Genomic DNA, 19,860 nt, shown 5'->3' with positions numbered 1-19,860 from the left:
GAGATGATACTTGAGGAGGTCTTGGACAGTAGAGGAAGACAATTAAGAAACAAAACCATTACAGAGTATTTGATCCGGTTGGCCCATCTACCTGTTGAAGACGCTACTTGGGAATCATCAGCCTTGTTGTAGAGATGGCGTAATGGGCGACAATGATTGAGAGAGATGTTTAGCGACCATTGCTTTAAAGGCCTGGCATTGGACATTCAGGAAGTGGTGTTGAGGTGAATTTGTACAGTGTCGCGCTGTAAAGGGAAGGGCAATGGACGCCTTCATAGGGATCGATCATGGAAGACATTTACAGGCTGGTATAACAAATTAATTTGAAATGCCCCTTGACTTGTTTTTCTATTGAAATTAGTGCCCTTTTTTTTTTGGCGGCTACATGCTGTCACAGTACCATGATTAGCGCCAAGTTGAGTGGAGTGGGAGACGTTGGTGCAAGGTGTTTAAAACTTTTGTCTCCTGATCTCGGCACCGAATCCACTGACACCCCCGACTCGTAGTTAATGTGACTGGCAAGTTGATTTGAGTGGAAAGGGCAGAGTCTTGATTGTGTAGGGCAGGTGTTTGAATAAAGTCAACAAAGAAAACAAGTTTCGCCACGTCTTGCTACTGTCTTGCCCATGTATTTTGAAATTGAATGAATTCTCGCTATTAATGGTTGGAACCTTATTTTGCCAAGAGAGATACGCCTGTTGTTGCAATTTAATCTGATAAGAAACTGGAGTTGGTAGACATAATAATTAATTGAAAAGAGATAGAGGTACTACCGACTGACATCCAAAAAGTTCCTGCAATATCTCGTCATTTATTTCATCCATGTTAGACTCGCATTTCATCATGTTGAGGAAGAAAACAAAAACAAAAAGCAAATCAATTCTTTTGACTTGCGTTTTTTTTCCCTGACTCAGAAGGCATGTCCTTTGATTCAAAACACGTGCATCTCCCTTGGGTAGCGTGAGGTAGGGATATGATTTTCGGGTGGATGGTGAGTGGGGTTAGGTTAGGATGGTTAGCGGGGTTAGGTTTGGATGTGAGTGGGGTGTTAGATTAATTTGTAGTTATTGTTCAGTTTTGAATTAAGTTTAAGATTTATGTTTATGTATTTTAATGCATATGTTTTTATTATTATTAGAATGCATTAAAGTATGGGTTAGTAATAGTTAGTTAAGTATAGATGTTAGTGATTTTTTTATTATTTTGGAAGGTTAGTTTGTTTGATGTTAGTATCTGTTTTTATTATTTTACTTACTTAGTCTTAATTTATTGGTAATTTAATAAATTCATTGTAAGCATTAGTATATTTCTATTTATAATCGTCTTTATTTATTTATTATAGTTAGTGTTAATAGCGATTAAGTTAATGTTATTTTCTTTATTTAGAATGTTGATTTTTTTTTAAATTAATTTAGTTGTAAGCTAGTGTTAGTTTCAATAAAGTGATAATTACTATAGGTTAGTATTAGAAATTATTGTGTTAGTTTTTATTTGGAAATTAAGTAACTAAGCTAATTGTTCTATTATTTAGTTTAACTTAAGAATTATATGTGTATTGTCCTATATTATTTGAATTATGGAGTAAGTATAAAGAGGATGAAATGATGTAGAATAATATAGATGATTGTTTGTGTTTTAATTAAATATATTTATTAATTAATATTAGCCTTGAGTTGTAAGATGCTTCATTTATCAAAAGTTATTAAAGTTAATTTGACGAAACATTAGATGTTTTAGTATTTAGTATGTGTTAAGGAAGCTATTATCATTATTGGTTATTAGGTTGTCTAAAATAAGTTAGTTGATATATTTTATCCATCTTAAAAATAAGTTAGATTTATATGTTAAGTGGTGATATCGTTCTTAAATCATAGGCCAATGTTAATTTATTTTAAATTGTTTTGGATTAGTAAAGGTTGTAAAACTAAGTTAGTTTATTAAAGAAAATTTTAAGTGTTGAGGATGTATCTAGGTAGTTGCCTAGTATTGTGAGGTTAGAATAATTTGATTCATTGAGTTTAATTATAGTATATTACCTTAAAATTAAAGTAATAACGAAACAATGGTCGAAATCAACTTAATAACAAATGCTCTGATTTAATGATCCTTTCATACTCATTGATTATTAACTTAATGAAAATGGCAGGACATCATAAAGTCTTGATGAGATCACCAACTTAATATGAACTAAAGGGTTCATGTATCAAAAGTAAGTTATAAGAGGATTATAAGCCACGAGGTATGTTAAAGAATAGTGATGATGACCTATATCGATAGCAAAGAGATGGTTGTAAGAGTGAGTAAGTAAACATTGACATTGATGTCCCCACATGTTAAGATACTTCGAAGATCCCTACAATGTTTTTTGGAAGACCTAAGATCCCTCATGTTCCTCAGTGACCTGGTATGGCCGCATTTTGTTAGTAATGTAAATTTTGTAAGTAATTGGATTTATGTCCTTATTTGGCTGATTTCAGATTTGGTACTCTTAATGTTCTTCCTTTTTGCCATCAGTGTGATGCGGGGCTATTAGCCAAATGTATCATTGATAATTCTATTTTGGCTCTTCATTATGTCTTTATTTCTTGATTAAAATTTCACTATTGTGGCCACTCTTTATCTCTTTGATTTCAGATTTTTTTTGTTGGATGTTTCATCCTTGATGTTGAATTTAAATTTTGAGGTACTTTCTTTTAAATGTTGTTGGCAAAAGTGACATATGAAGGGCCTACCAGAGGGATTCATGACAATTAAGTCAGATTAAGTTACTATCTTTTGCTAATTTGGATTGAACTTCTCTTTTAACATGGTAATTAGACAAATATGTTACCTCCCTGTATATGTATGTTAATTAGTAATCATTCTTTTAATAAGAGAAAACCTTGGAATAAGTCTAGATAAGGGCTAGCATAGAACGAACATTTTAGTCGTGCGACTTCCGGGAGGAAGTCAAAAGCTAGTGGGGGAGGATGTAAGGTCCCTCCTCGCATGTACTTATTAAATATGATTTTTCTCTGTTAAATCTGTTGTAGGAGATTTGAATGGATATGGAGTAATGTTGTAGGTTTTAAGATGTCCTAATGAAAATTGAGAACAACAGATACATCCATGCTTTAATACTTAAAGATTAGAGAACGACTATGTTGTCTTGACTGTTTAAAACATTAATTTGCAGTAACAATAATACAAGGTGTTTCACTTAATGAAGATGTTATTGATTTTGTTACCTCAATGATTAGGATTCTATGCATTTAGATGGTTCAATATTCACTATTGGTGATGTTATGATGTTTAGGTATATGCATGCCTAAAAATGATTATTCTCGTATTTAATCTGAATTAATGAATAAGTTATATGTCATATTGATGATGTAATTTCTGATGATTCGATGTGAGTAGAAATGAATTAAATAGTTAAGTAATTGAAGCATAATGTTCTGAGTTCGCTCTGATCCAATGTAGCATAGTGATACATTACTATTATTTTGATACTCACGACTCGAGATGTCGAGACATTATCAGATGCTTGAACATATTTTATTATCTCATGTTGTGTGATGTTACTTTCAGATATTTGATATTCGTCATTTAAGGTTTTATGTATATGTATGTTGATGAATTAAGTAAAATGTAGGATTAACACATTGATTTTGGAATCTTTATGATTAAGGATATAAGTAGGATGGAAGAAACCCTGATTGATGTATGTTTCAATTTATGTGAATTTCTGATTCGTATATACATATGTACATGTGATTTTATGGGACTACTGATGTGTGCAATGAGTGTGCAGATATTTTAGCCGAGAAAACCGACGGAAGAACAGAACTGATCTCTATGTGCTAATTTTGGAAACCTTGTTGTTTGTAATTCTAGTATTGTATTGTGAGATGTATGTATGTATCTTTCTGTGTTCAGTGAATGTTAGTGTTCATAACTATGTTCTTTTAGTGTCGCTTGACACTCGTAAATTGTTTATGTTCTTTTAGTTTCGCTTGACACTCGTAAATTGTTTATGTTCTTCAGTGCGCTAATTAGGCTTAGTTGTATAACCTTTGGACCCAAGTTGGTTTAAGTTAGTGTTAGTTTGCTAATTTGGTTCTTAATCGAGTTTAGCCACCCTTAATCTGGATTAGTGCTTAATCGAGTTGTTAGATAGACCTATTTTATTCATAACTTTTGTTTGGCTCTAAACCTATCCCTAAGGCTTTAAAACATGAAATATTTATACCCAAGGGGTATGGGTATGGGTTGGGGGTCTTTTCCAACACCTAAGCCCTTTTTATTGACTTTTGAGGCCACTCAAAAAGTCTCTTTTTGCTTTTGTGCAAAAATTGACTATGGCTACTATGAGTTTCATCACCCCATCTCCACTTAGTGTTTAACCATGGTGTGGGTTGAGTTAAGAGTTTCTAAAATTGTAAGTGGGTGGGAGAAGTTATTGATCCTTTTGGTGGTTGAGTTTGAGGCTTATTTAGAGGCCCTTCTTGGACTAGTGGAGGTTGTTACCCAATCTCTACATTTAGAGAGGAGTTCTTGAAGATTGAAGTAAGGAAAGGGAAGCTCTACTCAAACTTGTTCATTGCCATTACCTCTTTGTGAAGGTTGGAATTCTCATCTCCCTTGTTCAGATTTCATTCTTGTTTCATGCTTATGCTACCTTGTTGTTGTTTCAATGTTTGTATGTTTGTGGGTATGTTGGGAAGCTTTGAAAACCATGTTATTTTTGGATGATTTCCTTTCATGTTTATGTTTGCAATTTTGAGATTTTTCTTGCATGGGTGTTTTGGTATTACTCACCCTTGGAGAGGGCAGAAGTGACCAATTTTGGGAAAGGTCTGTTTAGTCGGACTCTAACCAATGTAGAGTCTCTTCTCAAGATGAGAAGAGGAAGAAAGGGTAGGGTGTTTGGGCCCCTACTTGTCAGCACAAACCTTGTATGATTATGGTATGTTGAAATGGAAGAATGGAAGTTCTTGGTATATAGCCCCGATTGGGCATCTGTTTGGTGTTGTGTTTGACTTCTCTTGGTTGGAAGAATCCACCTTTCCCTAGTTTTGATTCATTGTGAATCCTATTGTGAAAGCCTTGTATGATTATGCATGGTTGAATTGTTCTTGGTCATGCTTGTTGTCACCTGATCAGAATTCTGTTTCCTCCATGGTTCTTGAATGTGTTGCAGAAATCGTTATGAACCCCTTGATGAGGGTCATGAAGAAAATTCAATTAAATTGTTGTAATACAAGATTGAAATCCTATGTAAAATGTATTTCAAGCTTTGTTGTAATGGCAACGAAGCCGAGTTTTCTTCCTGATTCTTTCCCGGCTGATCCTTTGAATCAGGTTTGCCAATAGAATTGGTGTTGAGTATACTTGTTTTTCATGTGATTCAATCGAAATTTTAAATTAGATGGATGCATATCAGAAAATAAGCTGAAATGATGATATTCAATTAAACAAAATTTCAAGTTTCTTGTATGATGAAAAAATGAAAGTTATGTTATGAATGAAGGTTCAGTTTTGTGATTATTGTAAACCAAAAAAATCAAACTTGCAATGTTGTTTTAAGTAGTAATCAGATGTGATGGTGTTACCTTACTGCACATTTTTATGATTGGTAATCACATTCGTTTAAATTAGATTAATCAGATAACATGTTGATATATAGTTGTGTTTAAATTTTAAAATTATACATGTGCGTGAGGAAGTTTAGTGAATTTATTTGAATGCTTGTTTATTACAGTTAATCCTATTATCACTTTTAAATATTAAAACATAACTGGTTGGTGTTTTTGGGCATGACAACAATTAAGAAACAAAACCATTACAGAATATTTGATCAGGTTGGCCCATCTACCCGTTGAAGACGCTACTTGGGAAGGTGACCAAATTCATCAACCTTCGGCACTCCAATTGCTTGGTGACAAGCAATTCCGGGAAGGGTGTAAAGTTTCTGCAAATTCTGTTATTAAATCAAACTTTGATAATACCCTTAGGGTTTTTGTAGATGATCTTTTTATTCTTCTAAATATAGGAGTTATCAGAATTTAAATGTTGTTCTGAATTTGTTTTATCTATGCAATAAATTCCTATAGGCAGTATTGCTTGAAGGAGCAGATTTATGTTATTTGTGTGTCCTAAAACTACAATAACACCCACCCCTTATACCAAGACCAAAGGGCATGTCCATTAAAGGGACATGACCCTCTCTAGATCAGCCCATACATTACTTGTAGAAATCGGTGCCTTAAAGGAGATAACAAAAATGTTTAACTAACCTAACAATTAGTTATAGTTAGTACAAGATATGTTTACTGCTAAGGATTGCCGCCCATTCTATTGCCAAATATAATGTATATATTGCTTTCGTATGGTATAAGAGGAGAAGATTAAGGTGTGGTTTGCACTTCTCAGACCAGTATGAATATCATTGTTAATATTTAACACTCCCTCTTAACTTGATAATCATTCTGAGAGATAACATATTTAGCATCATCAATTACGATGAATGAGCATAGATTGATACTCTATATCTATCTCAATCTTCTAAGAAAATGGTATCATGGAACATATGATACTGAGTCATATAACCATCTTGTGATATGACTTATACTAGTGATGTCAGTATTGCATGTAATGCAATACACAAGATAAAATCCGAAGAATGATTAAATTCTTCATTTATCTAGGTTGTGATTCATAGGAACTGGCAATCCTATATCACAACTTGATCCTAAGTTAAGATCTACTAAAGCACAAGATAAAGTCTGAAGAATAAATTCTTCCTTTATCCAAGTTGTGATTCATAGACATGGAAATGCTTATGTCACAAATGATCTTGAACTCACCTAGATCTAACAGTAGTTCTATACTATTCAATACATTATCTGACAAATCGTCATCTCTCATAATGTCTTTTATACAAGTATTCATTACCTCAGAGATTGTCACCTCTTAAATAATGAAAACAGATGGTAGAGCCCCATAACAGTCAATAGCCTAACAATAGAATCATTTCATCAATAATTTAAAGAATACAAAATGAATTACAATTCAACCATACCAAGTCTTTTCCTGAAAAGATCTATCTTCACTCTAGAGAGAGGTTTGGTGAGAATATTTGATGTCTGCTCTGTAGTGCAAATGTTTTCTAATTTTACAGTATTCATGTCTAACCATAGTAACGAGACTCGCCATGAGTCGGGCAAGTCAGCTGAGTTGGTGAGTCAAATTGCCTCAGCAAGGTCAAAATGACCTGTGACCCTAACTCGATGAGTCAACTAAGCTGACTCGGCTGACTCACCTAGGTGACTCGGCTGACTCATTTAACTCGACTGATTTTTATTTATTTTTCCTTTGTAGTTACGTAATTGATGTATGTTATGTATGTGATCAAATTACCTACTATTTTATGATGTTATTGTGTCCTTAATCTTTATTCAATAGTGTGGGTACATGAAATTAATTTAAATCCAAAAAAATCTCTAAATTTCAAGGGTTTTATCACTTTGTTGAGTCACTGCCAAGTCACAGGTGAGTCTGAGTCGGGTCACGAGTCAAGTTACCCTTGCCGAGTCCAAGCCGGGTCCGAGTCTCATTACTTTGTGTCTAACATCTCTCTCACATAATGGTAAGGAATTTCAATATGCTTGGACTTGTCATGAAAAACTAGATTCACAGAAAGCTTGATGGAACTGTGATTATCACAATGAATAATCATAGGATTCATGGCTTGCCCAAATAATCCCACAAGTAACTTTCAAGGCCAAACTACTTCCCGAGAGGCCATCGTTGCTGCAATGTATTTGGCTTATGTGGAACTTTGTGCTACTGAAGATTGTTTTCTACATATCCACTATATCATTGTTGATGCTAAACTAAAATAGCATCCTGAAGTATTTTTTCTATCTTTAACACTTCCACCCCAATCTGAGTCAGTGAATCCATGTAAATCTAAGTCAACTTTCTCATATTTAAGCCCAAGATTAAGAGTGCCTTGTAAGTATCTCATAATGTGTTTGACTGCGACTAGGTGAATCTCCTTTGGCTCACACATAAAGTGACTTAAGGCATTAACAACATAGCAAATATTAGGTATTGTATTTACCAAGTACATCAAGGATGCAATCATCTATCTGTAGAAAGTAGAATCTATGGAAGATGATTCGGCTATTGCTTCTTTAAGTTTATGTAGATTAGTCTCCATTGGAGAAGACATAGACTTGCAATTCCACATTCCAAATCTCTTCAAAATATCTAATGAATACTTCCCTTGATTAGGTATAATGTTGTCAGAATTCTGCCATACTTCTAGTCCTAGGAAGTAATGAAGGAGTCCCAAGTCTTTCATCTTGAATTCTCTAATTAGATCTTTCTTGCATTGATCTATGAGATGTTCATCTCCTAAATCATCAACATACAGTATCAGAATTACCATATCATCTTTATCCCTTTCATAATATAGATTTGGATCAGCTTCATTTTTGGAGAATCCTAAGCCGGTGAGATACTTATCAATTCTTTCATACCAAGCCATTGGAGCCTGTATAAGCCCATAGAGAGCTTTCTTGAGCCTGCAAACAAAAACGTTAGGATCATGAGTTTCAAATCCTTCAAGTTGCTCCAAATATACTTCTTCTGTAATCTTTCCATTTAGGAATGTTGTTTTTACATCAATCTGATGTATTTTCCATCCCTTTGATGCTCTGATAGCTAGGAATGCTCTTACAGAAGTGTATCTAGCAACAGGAGCAAAGGTTTCTTCATAATCAATCCCTTCTTTCTGAGAGAATCCCCTGGCTACAAATCTGGCTTTATATTTTTCAATGCTACCGTCAGCAGCATGCTTTATTTTAAATATCCACTTGGAAGAAGCAACAGATTTTCCTTCAGGTCTTGGAACAATTTCCCAAACATCATTCTTCATAATAGATTGGTATTCTTCTATCATAGCTTCTTTCCAAATTATATGTGTAATAGCATCTGAAATATTGGTTGGTTCTGATTTAAATAAATCATTCATGTTTGTTGTATAACTAGAAAATCTTTTGGGTCTTTTGCTTTCTCTGATTATTCTAGAAGATGTAACAAAGTCTTGTGCTTCCTCTACTGTTTTAATGGCCCAAAGTGGTCTTTTCTTTGAATTTTGAGTTTCTCAAAGATTAAGGTTTTGAATTTCATCTTCAATTTCTTCCATGTTCTCCCTCTGAGACAAACTTAGTATTTCTTTCAGAATTAGGTAAAGGAGAGGGTTCTTCAAAACTTAGGGCCCTTTTGAATGTTAAATCTTTTTCAAAAATTACATCCCTACTAAGTTCAATATTTTTTTGTCTAGGTATGAAAATCCTATATGCTTTAGATGGTTCACTATACTCTACAACAATACCTTTCCTCCTGAAGGATTCTAACTTAGTTCTCTTTTATTTTGGAACATGGATATATACAGGGCACCCAAAAAAAATCCTAAGATGACTTATATTGGGTTTAACCTTAGTAAAGACTTCTTCAGGAGTTTTATCTCTAAGAGAGGAGTAAGGGCTTCTATTTTTAATATAGACAGCAATACAAGAGGCTTCTGCCCAAAAATAATATTTTAGATTTTGATCAAATATCATAGCTCTAGCAGCTTCTATAATTGTTCTATTCTTCCTTTCTGCTACCCCGTTTTATTGTGGGTTATAAGGAACGGTATACTCCCTCTTAATTCTTGTTTCTTTACAAAACTTTTTAAACAAATCTAAGGTGTGTTCCCCTACATCATCAATTCTAAGAGTTTTAATTTTATATTCTAATAAGTTTTTAGTTAAGGTTTTAAATTCTTTAAATATGTTTAGGATTTCTTCTAATTCTTTACATTTTAAGAAGTAAATCCAAGTTTTCCTAGAGAAGTCGTCTATAAAAAGTATATAGTACCAAAATCCTCCAAGAGAAGGAACAGACATAGGTCCACATAAATTTGAGTGGATTAATTCCAAAACATTGTTAGCTTTTCTCATGAAATGGACTTTTGGCGTTCTTACCCAGAGCGCATCCTTTGCATATGCTTGAGTGATCTTTATTCAGTTTAGGTAAACCAGTAACCATCTTCTCTATAGTTGAATAAGTTTTGACATTTAGATGTCCTAACCTTTTGTGCCATATTTCATTTATATCCATAGCTTCATGAATTAAGGCTTGAATAGGTCGACTAGGTTCTAAGTTTAATTCATACAAATACCCTTTTCTCTGACCAATCAATTTTTTTTTCTTAATTGAGGAGTTTTTAGCCCATGTTATGACTTTACCGTCCATGAATGCAACATTATGTCCATCATCTTCAAGTGTCGTAACTGAGATTAGATTCCTTTTTATTTCTGGTACATAGAGTACTCCTTTAAGAAGTAGAGAACTACCTCACTTTAGTTTCAAGGTGCAATTTCCAATTCCTTTGACGGAATGTGTTGAATTATCACCGATAGTGACTTTGCCATTAACTTTTTCTGACATAGAGTCTAGTGCTTCTTTGTATCCTATAATATGTCGAGAAGACCCACTATCACTCACCCATGCTTTACTTGAGACTTCATTTGATAGGACCAAATACAATACACGATTCTCTGGATCATAGTTATCTTCTTCCCTATTGATGTTTGTACAGTTCACTTGTTGTTTAGAGTTCTCGGGGCAATTTGATCTGTAGTGTCCAAACTTTTCACATTTAAAACATTTTATTTTGAATAGATCTTTCTTAGATTTGTCATTCTTTTGATTACCCCTTTTCTTCTTGAAATGGTTCTTTTTACCTTTATAGGAATTTGTATTAAGAACATGAAGTTCTTCATCTTCTATTTTCAATTTGTCTCCTTTCTTAAGTTTTATGGATTCTTCATGAAGACAATCTCCTTTAAGTCTATTGAACTCAAGAAATTTGTCTCTGGCACTTCTTGTACGAATGTTTCCCATGAATCTGATAATTTGTCTATAGCCATTAGTGTTAGTTTCATGTCACTAATGATGGTTCCTATACTTGCAAGTTCATCTCTTAGACTGGCAACCCTTAGGAAGTAAGAATTCATCATTCTCCTTTCTTTATTTGTATGTGATTTAGTTGCCTTTTCAATGCGAGAACTCTAGTTGCATTGTTGACCTCATATGCATTTAGTAATGAATTCATCATATCAAATGTTGTCTGATGTTTCGTTAGCATAGGTAGAATATTATATTTCACTCCATCTAATATGATCTGAATGGCTTTTCTACTTCCTTCACTCCAGATAGTTTTATGAGGTTCAACATTAGGTTCTTTGGACACTAAATCGACAAATTGTTTTACATCATTTTCTTCAAGAATCATCATGATTCTGAATTTCCAAACATCAAAGTATTCTTTCCCATCAAACCTTTCCTCGGGTCTGATTGTGTATGCCATTGAAGATAGGAGAATGATGCTAGATATATATCAAGTCTGATATATTTGCAGAGCCTAGGTTCGACTACTAGACCTCTGATACCATGTAAAGTTTCTGCAAATTCCGTTATTAAATCAGACTTTGATAATAACCTTAGGATTGTTGTAGATGATCTTCTTCTTCTTCTGAATGTAGGAGTTATCAAAATTTAACTGTTGTTCTGAATTTGTTTTATCTCTGTGATAAATTTGTATAGGCAGTATTGCTTGAAGGAGTAGACTTATGTTATTTGTGTGTCCTAAAACTACAATAACACCCACCCATTATACCAAGACCAAAGGGCATGTCCCTTTAAGGGACATGACCCTCTCTAGGTCGGCCCATACATTACTTGTAGAAATTGGCGCCTTAAAGGAGATAACGAAAATGTTTAACTAACATAACAATTAGTTATAGTTCGTACAAGATATGTTTACTGCCAAGGATCACCACCCATTCTATTGCCAAGTATAGTGTATATATTGCTTTCGTATGGTATAAGAGGAGAAGATTAAGGTGTGGTCTGCACTTCTCAGACCAGTATGAATATCATTGTTAATATTTAACAATGGGAAGACTATTATTTCCCCTCCCATCAACTAATGATTAATTGAAACACTTAGCCTATGTGGACCCCGATAGGCTTAAGTGGATTTTGCTACAGGCATCGGGAGGGTGGAGCGATGTGTGTATGGTTGTTCCTATTCTTAATAATCTCCACTTTGCCTCCTTAATAATTCCAACCTAGACCTTTACCATGAGTATCCCTTTGGTTGGGCTTCGTGTGGGAACCCTGTCTATTATATTTGACTGTCATTTAGTCTTCCTTCTGGCAGATACAATCATTTCAGGATGGTCGTGCTCGCTTGTTGCTCTTGTAATGCCACTTCAAGGAAAGTGTGGAGGATGTGAGTAGTCTATGAAGCAAGGAGAGTCAGGAGAAAGCATTCTGAACATTGGTATCAAAAAATCCAGATAGCTTTGCAAGGTAATCTCAATTGGCAAGGGACGAAATCCCCAATTGCATTTTGAATAAAATGTAGCCCCTATTCGTTGTAGATTCTACCCGTAATACTCTGAATCGTATGCTTGCGTGAACATTGGTTTCAAGTTAGAGGTCGATGGGACAGGATTTTGCTAGCCATCTTCTCAATCGGATTGGAGTTGTCAAGGCCAACCGGAGTTGTGTAATTCAGCATCATCGTTCACTGCCTGTTCAACACAAATGAGTGCCAATCATCTATCAACTCCATTCACAGCAGATACATCATAGCTCGAGTTCATGAAATATGTTGTTGTCTGCTTGTGGAACAGTCTATGATCATCATGGAGGATAGAATTCATTCTAGTTGGGACGGTGATCAGTTTAGCCCATTTTTCTATCGTTCTGGGTAGCTCTTCACTGCAATACGGGAGTTTACCCGACGTTTTTGTGTGAGTTCATCTCTGCTCAGACTTCATTTGTTTAGGCCAACGTGTGAAGTTTATTTTTTGTATTTTTTGGAGTGCACTTGTTGTGTCACCTTATTTGAGAATGTTCCTAATAAAACTGTGATTGCCGACATTTTTCCTTGGGTGTGTGTCAAGTACTTTACATTTGTATCAGATAATTGGTTATAAGTTCTTGGAAAATACATCTCGGTTGACAAAAGAAATGTGCCCAGTCAAAGGCAATAGTAAGTAATAAAGAGGAAATTGTTCTTGATGCTAACAGTCTCAATGCATTATTTCTAGCCAAGCTATTACAAATACCAGCCACAATGAATTAAACATAAATATAGTATGGTCACTAGCATATTTCCTTTAAAAGAATTTGCAATAGATTGGTACAAAAATTGGCAGTTACTAATAACTATAGGGTGAAAAACTCAAACCCGACATCAAACCCAACCCGAACTTCGAACCAATTCCATCTTCTTCTGGTCCAGGGGGTGCAGGGATGAACCAAGTAACTTAGAAGTTTAACTTCGACCTAATTTTCCCATTGATTCCCTTTTATTTTTTAAGATATGACTCATGGCAATCAATTTCATCGATTCATCGAAAATCATTTGACAGAATACATGAATTTGTACAAAGTTAACAACCCATTCTACTATCTATTTCCAGCAGAATCCCAGAATATTTCAATCAACCTAGTAATATCTTCCAAATCTGAAGTTGATGTCCCTTTGAAGAGATTGCGTTTTTCAGAAGTTGAATTTCTTGGAAGTATCTGAATTCCTGTTTACATTCCCAATTTTCCCCCCAGTCTGTCCATTCTGAAAAAAATCCCACTCCTTTCCAACTTAACTGCCAACAACTCTTTAAATTGCTCTTAGTTTTAAATTCCCTCCCTCACACAAAAGACAAATTATATTCCACCCTTGTTTTTTTCCTTTCATTAATACAATTGTACAAGTGAAATATTAATTCAAATTCATAAATGCTAATGAGGGCCTTAGTATTTTATTTAAATTGATATTATAAACTCATGAGCTAGGAGGGGGCATTACCAAGTGTTTGTATGTGTACAGATGTGTGTGTGCATGTATGTGGTATCATATTGATTATCACAGTTTCAACAGGGATCCATTAGAGATAAGAACTTTTTTATTTGTGGATGGGCCATCTCTCTAGTATGTAAAAACAAACAAAACCAAAGTCAATAAACTTTTGACATTCCCATTTCCAAAATCTTTGGTCAATTGTAATTGAATGAGATAATTCATTCCATCTATTTTTCATGAGCTTGACATGCCCTCTCTCACTCTGATTGAATACGAAAATTTCCTTCTGCCATTTTAGACTATCTGAAATGCTGCATAATACAGGACAACACAACTCTCCAATTTGCCACACTAAATTTATTTCCTTTTCTCATGCCATTATCTCTCTCTCTCAAAGGATATTTTCAACCATTTCATGAGAAAGTAGAGTATTGAAGAAAGCATGAAGTAGGCAAAACAGTGCATAGTTTGATGGAAGTGAAATTGCTGCAACAAAAGGAAACAAATCATTACTAAGAACACCACTATTATCTAGGTGATCCATTTCCTTCATTAGTATACGAGTAATGGAACACGACCTGAACTGCAGCAGCATCTGAACCTTTTGGCATGGGAGCATCCTCATCAGAAAAAACGTTTCTGCCAGAAGGAAAAAAAATCACTTTAAGAACAACTAAAATCAGAAATCAACATAAACATGCAATACATCAACATTCAAAATAGCTACTCAATATGGGAACTTCAGATGCTAACTCCCATGCTACCTTACAATGACCTTCCAGCTTATGAAAGTATCTTTAAGGCTCAGCAGAATGTTTCTTTGAAATCTAGAACTATTTTCTAATATGAGTCAATTTGTAAAGACCCAAACACGTACAGCAGTATTCTGGATGTAATAACCCTGTTTGGTTATAGCTAAATCAAGCATCAATTTCATTCACATTTCAATAGTTTGACATTTTGTCAGACACTTGGCAAGCAGCCCAATTACCAATGAATATATGATGTCTTAAATTTTCAAACACAATATCAGGATGTACAAGAAACTGATCACAAATTTATTTAAATTTGGCCTTATTAGTTTTGCATAAATAAATATCAAACACCAATAAACAATTTTGAAATGATTCACACCAGCCTCTAAATCCATTCATCAACAAACCATATAGCAATATAATGAAAAGGGAATTTAATTGTTGGCTGATTATAAATCAAAATTTGAAGCTAGCCTATTTACTTTCAAACTATATAATATTAACTGAATTTTACAAATTAAGAACCCGGTCTTTGCCATAGAATGTAATTGCAAAGTCAAACTAAAAGCTGCCTGGTCCAATTTCAATCTAGCGTTCACAATCTACCCTTACAAAAGCTACTCAAATCAAACTCCAATCTGCAGACTAAACCCTCATCTAACAACAGAGAAATTATAATATTCAATTGTATAAATTCTCCTCAGCCACAGTTAATACAAAAAAAGGAGAGCATAATAAAACTCAAAAGTCCACAATACCTCAGCTGTGGATTCTCAAAATAAAATCTACAATACTTCAGCTGTAGGTCCCAAACCCTTATACTTCAGCAAGGCACAAACTTCAGACTCACAAATGTCACAAAGACAACAAAAGCAAAATAAGATAATCAAATAATTGGATACTTCACTCATCAAATGGGCTCATATTTATAATCTCCAAATGGCACAAAGTTTCCCAAATGAACTTCACTTAAGAAGCTTCCCACACACAACATTAAAATATAATAAAGTGTCATTATAATCTGATTTATTAATTACTTTTGGCTTCGAAAATGACCTTTTCCACCATAACTTAAAATTCTGGCACGTAAGGCCACTGTTTCTTGTTCCCATGATTTAAATTTTTTTGTCCCGGTTCCAATGAGCTATGATACTAAGGTGACCAACTAACAACACTATCAAAAATAGCAACCTCAATGTATTTATATGAATAATAATAATAAACCCGTCTTGCAAAAACAACTAAAGAAGCATCAAAATCGAAATCTGACAACACCAAAGTGATCCTGATTATAAAAGACGATGAATGAACTTGACGGGGTGACTTACTATTAATAAACGCTCCCTCAAAGATTCTTGGAACCCAAACTAGAAGCCCGAAATAAAAACTGAGAGCATCTTCCAACTCCTCTGACTCAACTAAGCTCACCAGAAGCAATAGATTGACTTACTATAAATAGTAAGTCCCTCAAATGGGGCCAAAACACACCATAGGCTACTGGAAAGCCTATAACCACACAACTAAGACCCTCAAATCCTATTGTTAGCTCACAAGGGTCATAATTGTGAACTGACTTGGCCAACTGCAGGAACCTACTAAAAATGGGGACATTACACTGGACTAATCAAACTGTATGAATAAAGTGAGTGTGATGACTTTCTTTGTGTCCCAACTTTAACTTTTTGCAATATGGCAAAAATCACAACATAACACATATAAACACTTTAAAAGGAGCTTGATAATTATATAATGCTCTAACTGTCATTAACCAAATGTTCGATTTCTCCAAGTTTCCAACCCAACACAAATTTGTGATATCAATTAACTTAAAGATGCTTCAACACTGATTCCTAACTTGGACAACAAACTGGAAATGTATACATAAATTAAACATAAGACAAACGATATTGGCACCTGTTACAGCCGTGGATGGTTGATTGCCTCCCATTCGCAATATGAAGAACAACGTTGCTAGTCGTTTCTACTCCTGCCGTATGCCAGATATCCTGAAGCTACTATGGGGAGGAGTGCATGTTCACCAGTCCATAATCAATAATACTGCCCGATCCACTGCCAACGTTGCCGGTTACCACTGTCTCCAGTCACTCCCGCAACACTAGAAGTGTGTACTATTCACGGGATGCTTTCCCAGTACAAATTCAATGTCTCTACAGCTTCCTATTGCCAGTCCAAGACTCCCACTCCATTAACCACTTTCTTGATGACTTGGATTTGAGGTATTTAGATGCTCACGTGGATGGTATGGATTATCTGACCAACGTCCTTGTATTGTCTGATATCTTAACCTACAACCTCTAGAGAAATAGCAGAAGTCTTTTTCATTGGATGTCAACGTAAACTACTTACTTCTGAGTGTCAATTCTCAACTATGGTGGAGGCTCCCAAATTCCATGCTCAAGTTCTAAATAAGTTACCAACTAGCTACTAGGGCTATGTCCAACTCCTCCACTCTCTCAAGGGGTTTTGTCCTCAAGAGTAACTAGTCACATTTAAACAACCTTTTATTGTTTTTTCAAACAATATTATATTTCATCATTTAAATCCCAGTGTGGCTCCTTGCTTTTATAACCTTGATGTGAGGTAAGATGCACATAACTAAGCAATGTGGGATAAAACCTAATTTCGTCTTTTAGTCACTTAAGTTACTTTTGTCATGAAGTGACTTTAAATGATAAAGTGACTTTATAAAACAACTTTATAAAATAAAGTAACTTAACTTTAGGAAGTTCCCACTTAAATATCTCCCCAACAAAACCAAATACACTCCTGTGACTAGCAGGCATCCTCAAAATAAAGGCCATTAATCTATTTGGATGGAAAGGTAGACCAACAAGGCGCCATAAGGTCTAGCGCAGAGAAGGGGACATTACACAATTAGTGAAAAATACTGCATTAATGTTACATAGTTATTATTCCATTAATATTTCATTATTTTCTATTTCTGATTGAGACAAATTTAATGAAAAATATTGTACAGAGAATTGTTGAGACATTGTTTTATTCAACAATCCTACATTTGTACTTATTTCAGAATTTTGAATTCCTTTCATATTTTGATGCAAACTCGTTCATATGCCAAAGTTTGTTTACATTTTCACATTGCCATATTTAATTGAATTCCAAATGGAATGTCATGCCCCTTGAAATTGAATTAAATAATAAAAAATAATAGTTTGATTAGAAAATAAAATATTAGTTAAGTTCAAACAAATGGTCAAAGGCAAGAATGGAAAACTTGTCCCCCAAATGAGAGGCATAAAAGGGAGAGAAGAGAGCTTGACGAGGGGGATGGAAGAAGAAAGAATGAAGCATAAGAATTAAGGGAAGAAGAAAGGAAATTATAGAAAATAATTGACTTTAAAAGGTGAAGGGTTGTGATCTTTCAAAGGGTGGTAATTGTGAAAGGATGTGAACATTGCAACGGGAAGACATGGTGAAGACATGTGATACTTCCTCACAAAAGATATAACAGGGAAGAAGGATCAAATAAAATCGAGGAAAGGGAGTAGAGATCTTGTACAATTTTAAAGCACAACTATAAGAGGAATACATATCAAGGGGCTCTATCAAGAGTAATTATAAAAACAATTGAACCCTCACCAATTGAAGAGAAGATCTACAAATCAAATAGACCCACCAACCATTTTTGAAGAAAATCCCAGTTTTAGGCACGAGTTGTGTGAAACAATGTTTGCAGAAACAAAAAATGGCACTAATAGGAAGAAATGGCCAACTAAATGATCACGACCGCTGAAATGGTCGTTTGAAGCAAAAAACCGTAGGCGTTTGTAGATAAGACCGAGATTGTTTCACAGGCCAAAAAAAGGCGTTGAGTGCGTGGATAGAAAAAGATGCCACAGAAACAGAAAAATGGGTCGCAATAGTACACAACCACCCACAAAAGGTTGTAGATGAAGGCAAGGATCTTTCACAAACAACCGAGGCCAATCTCCTTAATATAGTGATTTGTATTTGTTGTGTCTCATTGTTGTATTATCAATGTGCCACATTGACTTGGTTGTTGTTTATTCTTCACAATGGTCTTTGTCTTTGGCATGGGATACTTATTATCAAGTCATTTCAAAGACACTAATTCATGATTATGTGCATCTGATTTTTTTGTTAACTTGGATATCACTTTAATGCCTTAGCCGATAGTGAACAAGTTGGGTTACTATCGCTAATGATGACCAATCATATTGAAGGCTTGTATTATGGCCTTATCGTCAATTCCCACCCTTATTGAGAATTTTGCCTAACCAATATTAATCAATGATCTTCATAATAAAGACTAGCTATAATATCAAATATAAGTCATTGATTGATTAACGAGAGCCCTTAGTCTGTATGTTGTTTATAATCTATTGGAATAAAGCCATCTCTATCAGTGATGTAACTTCACGATAGACCCTGTTTGTAATGTCCCCATTTTTGCCAGCATCAAAGTTTGAGCGACTAGCCTATTATTGTGATCCTCGTAAGCTAATTATTGTGGATAGAGGGTCTTCTGAGGCAAAGGCTTGGCTATAAGAGGGTCTTGTCTTCTTCACAATTCAGTATGTTCCAGTTTGGTTTTTGTTTGACTTAGATTGGACTTCATTTGGGCTTTAGTTTCATGCACCTGCTATTTATGGTGAGTCTAGTGATGATTGATAGGGACCCTTTCTGTTTTAGGAAAGTGCATTTAATCACATAGGGAAATAATACGTGCGAATCAAGTTTCAAACTACATATTTAAAGGATAAGTATTTTGGGATTTATTATATTTTAGTGGCCAAATTATTATTAAATTATTAAATGAGAGTTTCTAATTAAAAGATGTATTGATGAAGCTTCTTTAATCAAAAGTGCATGGGAGAAGCCAAATTGCATTGTGTTATAAAAGAGGCTTCAAGAAGGAAATAGATTCATTCTTGTCTATTGCTTTTTAATTACTTGTGAAGTATTTTGAGGGTTTGGTCATGGTTTTGTGACAGTACTGATTCCTCCAAAACTGATTTGCACTTCGAGCCATTAAAACACATGGTTTATTGTGCCTGATTTCTGAGGTTGAATTCTACAATCAGAGTTTGGAATCTTGGTGCTGTTGTATACCAAGATTAATTCTTCATTTGCAGCAATTTAATCTACTGAATTGGGCATTTGACATTCCCACCCTTCATGACTGTG

At 34.6% G+C, this 19,860-nt stretch overlaps 1 protein-coding gene across 2 annotated transcripts in view; it reads right to left on the bottom strand.

The window, feature by feature from the left end:
* The window catches only part of LOC149557010 (ubiquinol-cytochrome C chaperone family protein), a 233,340-nt gene that overhangs the window by 13,158 nt on the left and 200,322 nt on the right, over window positions 1-19,860 (bottom strand). For both annotated transcript variants that reach the window (XM_089831665.1, XM_089831664.1), the window contains exon 6: window positions 14,494-14,554. In XM_089831665.1, the coding sequence (XP_089687791.1) occupies window positions 14,494-14,554 (61 nt within the window). The remainder of the gene's footprint in view (window positions 1-14,493; window positions 14,555-19,860) is intronic.

This window comes from Cupressus sempervirens, chromosome 5 (genome assembly GCF_028749045.1).
Source record: "Cupressus sempervirens isolate cs-2001-9-10 chromosome 5, ASM2874904v1, whole genome shotgun sequence".
Classification (NCBI taxonomy): domain Eukaryota; kingdom Viridiplantae; phylum Streptophyta; class Pinopsida; order Cupressales; family Cupressaceae; genus Cupressus; species Cupressus sempervirens.
The sequence above is the reverse complement of the archived record's forward strand: the minus strand, read 5'-3'. Positions and strand labels throughout refer to the sequence as shown.